This window comes from Pituophis catenifer, unplaced genomic scaffold (assembly GCF_029215685.1).
Source record: "Pituophis catenifer annectens isolate HBS135680 unplaced genomic scaffold, rPitCat1.0.hap2 SCAF_7, whole genome shotgun sequence".
NCBI classification, from domain to species: Eukaryota; Metazoa; Chordata; class Lepidosauria; order Squamata; family Colubridae; genus Pituophis; species Pituophis catenifer.
This window is the reverse complement of record NW_027256887.1, coordinates 69,074,820-69,087,027: the sequence shown is the minus strand read 5'-3', so window position 1 is coordinate 69,087,027 and position 12,208 is coordinate 69,074,820. Positions and strand designations below refer to the sequence as shown.

The 12,208-nt window shown below is 36.3% G+C and overlaps 2 protein-coding genes across 2 annotated transcripts in view; one reads left to right on the top strand and one right to left on the bottom strand.

Annotated features, from left to right (window-relative positions):
* Positions 1–8,844, top strand: part of PARPBP (PARP1 binding protein) — a 28,735-nt gene extending 19,891 nt beyond the window's left edge. Inside the window, 5 exon segments of the mRNA XM_070946704.1 lie at positions 444–627; positions 1,395–1,564; positions 4,147–4,225; positions 6,148–6,310; positions 8,507–8,844. Of these exon segments, the coding sequence (XP_070802805.1) occupies positions 444–627; positions 1,395–1,564; positions 4,147–4,225; positions 6,148–6,310; positions 8,507–8,844 (934 nt within the window).
* A 292-nt stretch (positions 8,845–9,136) lies between these two features.
* PMCH (pro-melanin concentrating hormone) lies at positions 9,137–11,860 on the bottom strand. Its single transcript, XM_070947564.1, has 3 exons — positions 11,597–11,860; positions 10,613–10,817; positions 9,137–9,186 (listed from the first exon to the last, which is right to left on the bottom strand). Exons 1-3 carry the CDS (start codon positions 11,858–11,860, stop codon positions 9,137–9,139), a joined length of 519 nt encoding a protein of 172 aa, XP_070803665.1.
* Between the last annotated feature and the right edge of the window lie 348 nt (positions 11,861–12,208).

Genomic DNA, 12,208 nt, shown 5'->3' with positions numbered 1-12,208 from the left:
CCTAAAATGCTGTTTATCAGTCTTTATGAAAACACTATTCATAAGTTAATATGCTCCTAAGTAGATGGGAAACAAATAGGTATGTAGCAAGGCAGAGGATTTCAAAATCTTAGTGGTTAAGGAGGATTTGGATAATGTGAGCTAATCTATGATAATGTAATTAAAACCTTTAACAGGCTATTTTCCTTGCTACTTAAACAATGCGTCAACAAAGTATGAGTCTATTGTCCTTACTTCTTCCTTCTGTAATCTCCCAATTCATAATACCAAATTATTTCATTAAAAGGCAAGATCTCACTGCAAGATGCTGTGCAATTTAACAGATCAAAGCTGTTTGCTGAGCAATTTTGATTAACTGTGAATATTCTCTGTTTTCAAATTACTAAATATCTTAAGATAGTGCCAAAATGAATATGGAAATGACCCCTAGGTCTGTTTTTCAGCCATGCAGGGGGCCGAATCCTATCAACAATCAAGATGCAGTTGATAAAAGGCCTAAACAGCGGGGATTCTTTCTGTCAAGCAGCAGAGGAAGTTGTACAAGATTTGGATTTGAGGATTAAAAGTATTATCAGTTTTCAGCATGAGGCTGTGGCAGCCAGCGCTACTGGAATCAGTCCAGCCCAAGTAAGGGGCCTCCTTTTGTTCTTCTAAACTGCTTGATATAACAGAGATTTTTTTTTCTAAATGCCCTGATTATTTCTTGTACATTAGTTGAAGGAAATAGTTGCTTTGAACGACCTTGGAAATGGTAATATGTTTTAAAAATGTTCTTATTTTAAATGGGCAAATATTTTCTACAAGAAGAAAAAGCTTTCTCCTTTAATATAGTGCTGATAATTAGTTTAATCTTTAGGAAGTTCTTTTGCTCCCCACCCTCTCTTCCAAGTATATTTTGGCAGTGGTTATTTTTATTTTGACTTCCCTATCTTGTGTTTAAATGATTTGACAGGATTGGCTAACTTCCTAGGGAAAATGTTATTGCCTTGCTTGAATCTCATGTCAGTTTTTTGCCTCTTTGCTTGTACAAACACCAGCCTGTGCACCTTACTGTTTCTTGTACCCTGTTTGTATGCACCTTGCTTTGAGTATACAGAGCCAGTTGATTAATGGAGATTTCTATCATGAGGAAGTTTTATTTGATGAATCCGCATTAGATAGTTTCCACAGAAATGTACCTACTATTAAAAAAAACAACCCAAAATAGATATGAATAATATTTCGGATATTTCAATTCAGGGTTTAAGATAAAAATTATATCGTGTGACTGTGATTACAAAGCTTGGATTGGAAGTAATTAATATGAATTCTGTGATCAAACTCCTTCAGTGTGGTCTAATGTAGCTAATAAATTTATCATATAGTACAGCTAATAAAGTTATTTTAATTTTTAGCCAAAACAACATTGTATAAACCATGACACTGTTTACTGTGGCAGAGATACTGTGAAGTCCTTATTGGCTGTTTTAGATGAAGCAGCTAGTCATCCTCCTTTCAGCAACAAAGCTCTCTTGTTATTTGGATGTGAAGAATTTGGATTTCCTTCTACCATGTTATTGTTCAAGTAAGTTGTCAAGTGATGTGGAGGCAGAGTCAATCTTTGTTTTGTGAAGAAAACTATTTTCTTTTGCAGAAAATATCGGGAAACTATATATATATATATATATATATATATATATATATATATATATATATATATATATATGCATATTCTTTCTAGCCAGGTTTTATCTACGTAAACTAAGTTGTTTACGTAGGTAAAACCTGGCTAGAAAGAATATGCACATAAAAGCCTACGAAAAAGGAAAAAAGACACACACACACACATATATATATATAAATAATAATGCTAATGCTGATAAAAGCCAGAACCAAAAGTGAATAACTCCACTTTTTCAATGTCTCTTTCTATCATTTATTTTATTTTTTCCAACCCTTTAGAATATTAGAAGAAGTTATGTAGAATGTGTGATGCTACACGTTCTGTCTGTCCATCAGCGGGATAACTCTCCAAAAATTGACCCCCAAAATTTGGTGTCTGAGGAAAAGCCAGTAAAAGAAATATTGAGTTTCAAAAAGGACTATTTATCTATCTATTTATCTAGATCTATCTCAGATCTATTTATTTATTTATTTTATTTATTGGTTCGATTTATATGCCGCCCTTTTCCGGAGACTCAGGGTGGCTTACAATGCATTAAGCAATAGCCTTCATACTTTTGTATATACCTGCTTAGTAGGGCTTTCGGCCCCCCCTAAGCGGTGTTCTATTGAAAAAAGTTTCCTGAAAATAATCCCCAACTCATCTCTATGAAAGAGACAACCGACAAGGGGCTTGGAATGTTGGTAATTGCTTCATTCTAAACCTCCTCCCCATTTTTCCCAGTCACATGACCTTGAGCGGAGTACAGGTAGTCCTCAACTTACAATCATAATTCAACCTGCAATTGCGGTTGTAAGACATGATGGTCATTAAGCAGGTCATCACGTGACTACACCTGATTTTACAACCCTTTTTACAGCGATTGTTAACTGAACACGACAGTCAAAGTGAATGCTGCCATTGTTGAGCAAACTCATTGGGGCATTTTTGCTGGAAAACTGTAAAACGCAGTTACGTTTCTGCAAATGGTGATAAAAGTGGACTAGTTGCCAATCATCCAAAATGCGATCATGTACTGGGAGAGGAGGATCATCAGAAATTCATAACTGGATTGTTAGTATCTTTTTCAAGTCTGTTGTAACTTCAAATAGTTGCTGAACTACCAGACTTAAGTCAAGAACTATCTGTATATGCTGCCCACTTTGTGTTTCCTAGTGTGGACAAAACCCAGACACAAGACAGTTGGAGAGCAGAAACATACACAAACAGATGCAACAAATTACTGAAAATATAGATGTCTTCTGTGACTATTGTTGATAAAGCAGTTGGTTAAAAAAAATCCCAGAAGCTATGTTCTGGCTCCTTACCTTGTTTATTCTATCCAGCCTAGTGGAATGTTTGAAAGAATTATATAAGAAGGTTTGGATTTATGTCTAATACGATAACTTCCTGAAACTGAACCATATGGGCTCAAATTTGGAGGTAATGATATGAAAATTTTGAACATTTCTCCACTGCACTTCCCCAGAGAGTGAGAAGGAAATTGGGATCCTTTTGGAATGTTGCCATTTCAATTCCAACCTCTCCCCTCTTTTTTCCCTCTCAGTCAATGACCAGAGCAGGCAGCTATTAAGAAGTTGGAAAGAGTTGCACAAGCCTTGCTCAGCAGGCTTTCATTCTCTTTTTGATCACACCATTCCTCCCTCCCCCCCCACTTTTTTTTTTTTTTTTTGCTTTGCTTAATAGCTGCCAAAAATTGGGGAAAGATTGCATTTGTCAGAATTAATAGTTTGCAGAGAGCTAGAAGAGAGTACATGGAGAGCTAAGGTCACACATGAATCCAGAGGTCTATAACTTTTAGAATGGTAGGTTATTCTACATCGGAAACATCAGCTTTTTGGAATGCTATCTGTCAAAATCCTGTTCTCAGTCAGTATTCTGTTGTGGCTGTTACAAAGGAAAATTGGATGAGATATGGTACTTAGGACCTCAGGATATGACCAGAATGTTAAAAATAATTACCAAGCAAAATTAGTCTTATATTACTAAGAACCGAATAGATAATTCTAGCTGCAAAGTTATAATGCTATTGATTCTTCCTTTCTGAATATAGAACTTAGGTGTGACCATAAGACACAAATTCAGTAGCAGAAAAGAGAAGAAATATTTGAATTGTGAACAGCATTAAAAGTGAAATAAAGGAAGAATAACCAGATTTCTAATTTTTAGTTGACCCAATCAAGCTGTCACAAGTAGATATAGCAGTTCCTATACATATATGGAGGTTAAGCATCTACAGAATCTTTCATTTTATAGTGGGACCCCTTATCTAAATAAATTGGCTTTCTTAAAAATGGATTAAACACCAGACAGACAAAAGGTTCTGAATTCTTTGGTTGGTTGGTTGGTTTTGCTTTATAAGGGTTGTGGTCATGTACAGTATTAACAAGTATTCCAAATCTATACATGCATATCATATAAGGCTAACCAACATATTTCATGCTTACCACAGTTGCTTGTATTTTGTTTACACATTAATACAGATCTCCAACACAGTCCAGTGGATCTTCTCCCAAAGCTCTGAGACAGCGGATTCAAATGGCTGCATGTGAAAAAATTAAGGTAGATTAACATGAACCTCTCTTGCCTGCCCCTCCCTCCAAGATGAAGCATTTATTTAAATCTAAACTTTGTTGTTTATGCATTCTGGCATACTACATGTAATGGTACGTGGGATTGATCTTCAGATCTAGGGAGAAGAGACACAGCCAAGGGAATGGGCAGATAAAATTGAGCCATGGTGGCGCAGTGGTTAGAGTGCACTACTGCAGGCTACTTCTGGTGACTGCCGGCTGCCTGAAATTTGGCAGTTTAAATCTCACCAGGCTCAAGGTTGACTCAGTCTTCCATCCTTCCGAGGTGGGTAAAATGAGGGCCCAGATTGTTGGCAGGAATGCAGCTCAGAAGGGACTCTCCCTAGTTTCTTGGGTGTAAAAGGGAACTGGGAGGGGGGTGGAGAAAATGTATTTATAGATTTGCAAGATTTCCCATTAACATAATCTTACCATAAAGTAGAATTAGTTCATCTGGCCATGTATCCTGTTTGATCCAAGTTGATGCTATTGTTCTATTTTCTGGGTTTGTTTGTTTTTAAAAGGTAGGAATACATCACCTCTACCTTGGGTGAAAATGAGCCTATTGTCCAGGAGGGCCATTAATGATGCTAAAGCATAATTGCTATTAATGTTCTACTTGAACTAGAAGCCTTGCAGCCAGAGATTTAAACATAAAGATACTTATTTTTCTGTAGATTCTAGAAAAGCCTTTACTAAGAAAGAAAAACAGCACTTCATGACTTACATATTGCCAGCCCCAAGATAAAATCCTACATCTTTTTTCTCCTGCCTTTACATTGCACTGGCTTGAGAGCCTTTTGTTTCTCAGCAGGAGCGATTGGTACCTTTGAATTTTATTCTAACAGACCTGTCTGGTGTCAGTCCCTTTGCCCCCTAAGCTTGCGAGCATTTGCCCTTACACTGATTACATCTCTTCACCACCTCAAGTAATGCAAGGGGGTGTTATGAAAACAAAGCCAGAAAATTGGGCGGGGGGAGCTTGCTTCTGTGTGCCAAGAAGCTTTTCTCTTACTGCTTCCCCCTTGTTTTTAGCTTCAAAATAAACATCAACTGGAAAACTTCCTTTCCCATATTGTTACAACAGTGGGTTCTGTAAGATTACATCTTAGAAATGCTCCAATTCCATTTTTGCTAACTTCTGTAATATAACCTCTTGGTGAACATTAGTTACTTCAACTACCGGTGCCTAAGAGGCTACACCCATTGTTCATCTATTTATTGCAACAGTAACAAAAAATACAATATAAATAAATTTGCAATATTTTTACATATATTTAAATCTGTTTAATTCCCCTGCCTGTTAAATTAAGTCAAGAATGGCTCAGCAAAGAACCAGTTGAAGATGGTTCACCTTGCATGAATATGTCCCTTCTGTCTCTAGACCCTCCCTTTCTTTTTGGCACTACCTGCTTTTTTCTGAAAGAGACCTTTGTCTATGAAAACTCATAGACATGTTCATGCATCACACCAAGATTTGTTTGTTATGTGAATACAGTCATTGTGCTTTATAAATGTTGTGCCAAGTGTGGCCCATTCAGTAAATCTTGCCTAAAGAAGCCTTGACTTAGTGCAGTACGTGAATATAGTTATATCTGGCCTATGTTTGTTTGTATCATGTATGTTTTCATACAGTGGAAAAAAGATTCTTTTTAATGAATTTATGAGAGTCCTTTCAAAAAATCAAACAAGGCTGCAGCTTTCTAAGATACATTTAATGTGGCTATTTTTTCATGTGAAATACAAGCAATTATATAGTAATTTTAGGCATACAATTAGTTATTCCAGCAAGTGAACTAAAAAAGGGGGGTGGGGAAATGCCAGGGTTTCGCTATTGCTATCACAGTGGGTTACAAATCTTGTCTCCATCACTTATACATTATAATTCATATTGATCTACTTCCTTTTCAGTTGAAGCAACCTTTAATTAGATCTCAGTTTGCTTGCACTTACAAAGATGACCAAATAATCAAACCAAAGAATCAACCCTTCAGTTTATCTCCGGTCCTAACAAATGTATATCCAGCACTCCAAAAAACAGCAGATTCTCCTACTGAAGACAGATCAACTTCAGGTAAATTCAATCAGCAATATCTCTCTACTTCTGTGCCCCCTCATTTATTGACCAGGTTGAATGTATATGCTATCAGTTAATTGAACGGCCCTCAAATAAATAAAATAATTGCTATACAAATGTAGAAGTGATTTGCTTGACATATCTTGGCACCTGCAATGGCTAGTTAGATGCCAAAGGAAGCCCAAAGCAAGGTATGATGGAAACAACCTTTCCCTGCCAAGTGTTTCTCTACAGTTGATGTTCAATGTTATGTTGTCTCTGAATCTATTAGCTCTTTGTAGTCAGAATACACTTATCTAGTTATTTTATTTATTTTATTGCATTTATTTAAAAAGTCCTGCTTTCCCAAAACTGTAAGCAGTCTTTCCTTCTGTTATCTTAACTTAATGTCAAACATGTAAAAATCAGGAAGTCCAGGCAGTTCAAATGAGTTTAAAGATTTATTGCAAGCTTATGATCTCTACAAGAACCTGAACTACTAATGTCAAAGCAAAGAGGCTGTAGATAAGAGTTAATGGAATTCAAAGCGGGCTGGTCTCTTGTGGGAAGGGACTTGAGACTGAGGATATGTTTGACTCCTCTCTCGGGCTCAGCCTGGTCATTTCCCATACTTTCTTTACAATGGTAATATTGTCTTGAAATCACCCATAGTTCTAAAATTTAGATCTTTACTACCATTTTGCAACACAAAATATGCCATCTTTGTGAAAAAGATTTTTTGCTTGTCAGAGCAGTTTGAGGTTTATGGTTTGTTAGATTCTACCTACTGGATATACCACAGAGACCTTGCTGCTACTTCTAGAGAGTTCTGGGGACACTGGCATTTTCTTTGACCTTCAACAATTATAGGGCAGAAAAGGATTTACTCTCCAGCAGTGACAAGGACATAGTTGGTGAGATCACCAAAGGGCAAAACTACAAAGCTGAGGACATTCCAGGCAGATCATTTTGTTTTAATTGCTGCTGAAGTATTACTTGCTTGTTCGTTGGTTGTCGTTCCAGAGCTAATTATTGGCAGTAGATGATAGCACAATGTGGCCTTGGCAAGAGTAGAAAGAGAGAATGAGAGGTAATGTAGGATAGGTGGAAGTATGTCATTGCTGGAGAGACTATGGTCAATTAAGAAGAACTTTGGTTAGTTGCTTCTAAGTTATTTTGTGTTTTGGTTCCTCTTCATTTTTCAAGACTAAGGCCATTTGACCAATCTGCCTTCTAGTCTTGTAGTGGTGCATTTCAATATTAAGTTGGGCCATAATAAGTCTTCATGCACAATGAGAAAGCCAGTGGGGTTATTACAACTTCTTACATAGATGGACCAGGTGAACTTGATCTGATTACATTCTGTATCAACCTAGATTGGAGGGCTGGATATGTTTTTGGTCATTATGTTAACTCATAATCTAATATCAGTTTTGAGTTCATGTAACTGATGTAGGAGCAAAGAGATAGGACATAGTATTTCTAGTGAATCATTTTTCATGATCTAGGTCATCAAGGTAGAGTTGAGGAACTCCAGGGTGGTGGAGTTAAGACTTGAAAATAACATTGCTTGTTGTTGTATTTAGGGCATTTTCTGTGTTTGCTTTTAGAGGTAAATGACTGAAACCTCATTGAAAGTGCTGCAAAAAATATCTGGGATGTGAACTTAGTGAACATCGATACACTGTAGCAGTTCCCATGATCATAAAAGCTTGTGCAGTTATCGGTTCATTTATCTTGAACATTTCCAAGACTCTTTGCTGTTGTTTTCTCCTGAATATCTGCTGCCACCTGCATCATTATGAGATTAACTTTTTGTATTTGTCCAGCAAAGTGGCTGATAAAGTACATTTGGGAGTCCTCAACAGTAAAACGTGATATCTTTCGGTGATTGAACACTGCATCAAAATCCTATTCATATTTTCTAATAATTTGCACATGCTTTTAAAATCAATGATTTCTTTTACTCTTGTTTCTATCCGTGTTTATTTTCTGAAGTGGTTGCTGAAGTATTTTTTAAGTCAAGGGTGATGACTCAGATTGTATAATGTTGTTTTCAACTAATTATCTCTATTAATTAGACTTAGTTAACTCAATTTACAAGAACTGTTTCTTTTGAAAATTACCAGCGGTGGCTAGTGTACAGCAAAAACAAAATTTAAAAATAGTGTATTCTTTTTACCTTATGAAATGTTTTGTTTTCTTAACCATCAGAAAACCTGACTTCATCACTTGAAAATACTACACTCGGAACTGGTTCTGGAAGTGTTTGTCAAAATGGAAGGACAAGAAAAGAAATAGGAAAATTAAATTGCCAGCCAGAGAAGAAGAACCCAAAGAGGAAGCTGGTGGACAGAACTAATGAAAATGTCATAGTCACTAATGAAAATGAAACCCCACAGCATATATACCATAAGAAACCAAAGACTGCAGTGAAATGCCAAAATAGTTTGGACAGCAAACTAAAAGAAACCAGAAAATCCAAAAAGTCTATACCTAAAAATAAGCTTATTACTGGGCAAGCGAAACTGACTCAGTTCTTTAGGTTGTAAATGTTAGTGGTTTGAAAAGGCAAAAAATTGACTATATTAAGATTCCCATTGCAATCATGATTATGCAAAAGTTTTATATATACAATACTTGCAAAAGTAAATCAAGTTTTATGCAGAATTCTCAGTTTAATAATGCACTGTAACTTTACACTTGTTTCAACATGTGGCATTCTGACATAGAAATATTTAGAGTTTTTACAAACACATAGCAATATATTAACCACAATTACAATTTTAGTGACTTATCAAGGAAAGGGTTTGTCTCTTCCAAGTGATGCACTTCAGGGTCGTTTTAGGCTTGCCAACAAGGTCGATACACTCTTCCCAGCATACATCTGAGCACTAAAGAAAACACACCAAAAATTTGTGGCTTTGACTGTCAAGTACGTATTTTTATAAACAAGTTTAACTACATGGTCTTCTGTAGCAGCATGTTGTAAATTTTAACTCATTTGAAATTTTAACTCATTTTTTCTAATAAATATTTAGAACACATGTTATCTTTTATCTTACATTTAACCAGTCACTCTTTAAAAGACTGAGTGAAACCTACAATTTTTAAAGACAGAGAAAAACAAATAAACCTTTCTATTTTCAGAGAAGCATATTCTGATGATTAAGTGCTACATTTGTCCTTTTATAATAAAAAGGTAGCAGCACCTCAGTATAGTTTTATCTGTGTACATACATAGAGATGCAATTGAATATATATGTGCGAGGCAGGCTTGAGCTAAAAAATTGGCTGGTTTCTAAGGCACTCCAAGTCTTCAGGAGTTTGGTAGAGAAACTTGACTACCTTTTGTGTGAATGCCTTGAAAAAGATGATGAAAAAAGGCAGCTCACGGGAGAGGGGGGAGAAGTGATTTGGTCCCTCCTGCTAAGCCAAGTTAGGAAAACTCTTACATTTAGGCATCTGGACAATAGAACTACCTTGGAGGCATCAGTTTGCCAATTCTCTTTCTCTCTGGCTGGATGCTCCTTGCAACTTTCACAACTGGCCCAGCAGCATGAGGATTGCTGACAAATTAAAGTGGGCTTCAACTGCTATTGTAGCTTATGGACAATTGCTCAAAAGGAAATGGTGGGCAACATGTGCCACAAAAGTTAGGCAGGTGGAAAGCAAAACTGGAGGGCTAGCTATGTGACTCTTCTTGAGCCTCCACTGCAATGTGCAAGTGAAAGTTGGGAGTACAGGTAGTCCTCGACTTGTGACCACAATTGAGCCCAAAATTTCTGTTGTTAAGGGAGACATTTGGTAAGTGAGTTTTGTCCCATTTTACGACTTTTCTTGCTACGAATTCCTGCAGTTGATAAGTTAACCTGATTGTTAAGTGAATCTGGCTTCCCCACTCACTCTGCTTGTCAGAAGGTCTGAAAAGGTGATCACGTGACTTTGGAACACAGCAATGGCCATAAATATGAACCAGTTGCCCAGCATCTGAATTTTGATCACACAATCATGGGGATGCTGCAAAGGTCGTAACTCTGAAAAATGGTCATAAGTAACATTTTTAGTGCCGTTGTAACTTTGAAAGATCACTAAATGAATTGTTGTAAGTCAAGAACTACCTGCACTGCAGATCAGCTAGTCACATACATCAGGAAGTATAACCAGCTGAGAAATTTGAGAATTTGCCTGGAGCTCTACCTAGATTGCGTCTGCTTATCACTAGTGGCCATAGTTATTCATTTCAACAGTTATCACGGTACTATTTCAGCAAATTAAGGTGATATTACTATTTTGCAGTAACATCAAAATATAACTTACTATCAAAATCTCTTCTTCCGATAGGCAAGTTAGCTGAGTTTTCATCACTTCCTGTCTCACGCCGTTCTTGTATTGATTCAATATTTTCAACCTCAGCATTTGATGGAAAAGTCATAGGTCCCTCCAATTCAAAATAAGGAAGCTTGTTAACACTTAAGCTCTGTGGCTGGCCGTAGTTAATGACATGATGTTTATAACCTATATTCTGTACTCCAAAGAAAAAGTAGACATGAAAATAATGCAAAATTTCCAAAATAAAAATATCCTTAACCCACTAATGAGCCATTTTCAGAAAAGAGTTATCTTCTGATTGCAGCATAAGCTATCTTGAAGTTTAGTTTTAGCTTAAAGAGGTTTTTCAAGGCAAGACATCTTAATACATATCCAAGGGATGCTAATGCTAAATAACATTGATTTGTTTAATTAAATGTAATGATGCCAAGGTCCCCTTAAATATTTTTTTTCTTTGTAAATTTAAGTATTAATGAAATTAGTAAGAGCAACATTAGGAATTGTTTTTAAACTAAAGCTGAAAGGCATGTATTTCATTTAAGCTCTTAAGATTGAAAACACAATATTAACATTTTCAAATATAACTCAAAACACAGCATTCTGTTCACCTCATTTTAGAACGATAGCCATTTCAAATCACATTTCATACTTTAATTATATAGCAATAGCACTTAGACCTATATACTGCCTCATAGTGCTTTGCAGCCATCTCTAAGCAGTTTACAGAGCCAGCATATTGCCCCCAATAATTTGGGTCCTCATTTTACCGACCTCAGAAGGATGGAAGGCTGAGTCAACCTTGAGCCGGTCAGGACTGAACTGCTGGCAATTGACAGAGTTAGCCTGCAATATTGCATTTTAACCAATGCCCCACCATGGCTCTATATATTGACATATTCCAATGTTTTCTTACAAATTTATGGTCCATCATGCTAATTTGTGTTACACGATAGCTAAACAGAGAAAACTCACTGAGAAATGTGGATTATGGTCTTCATCCAGAAAACTGCTGTCCTCCATTTTATAATGCTCAAAAGAAGATGCAGGCAGAGACTTTCCAGCTTTGTCACCTTTCTGTGTTATCTTTCCAAGGCTGAATGTGCTTAGCAGCATATTATCTTCTGCTTTTCGCATAGACTTTGAAACAGAAAGCAAAGGCCCTTGAGACAAAAGAGAAAAAATCAATAGTAATACATGGGATGAGATATACATTCTCCAATGTTTAGATGTTTTCATGGAGGTGAACAAACTTTAAATATTACTTAAATGAGGCTAATTTGAAAATAGCACATGGATGGAAAAATGGTATTATATAGCTTGCGAAGTGAATAGATACCACTTCAATGATTTACACTGTTTTCAAAGAACTATGAGTGAAGAGGACTGACCTTTTGTATATCATTACATGTCTTTTGTTCCAAACCATAGGTGATGAGCTGCTTTTCAATGCATTCATTATATAATTTGGATTATTTTATCAAGTACCATGGGATAATTTTCTTCTGAGTTCTAAGTTAATCTTTAAATTCCACTTCATACAGACTCAGGAAAGAATTAATTTGTGGATGTGTGGAAAAAGAAAGG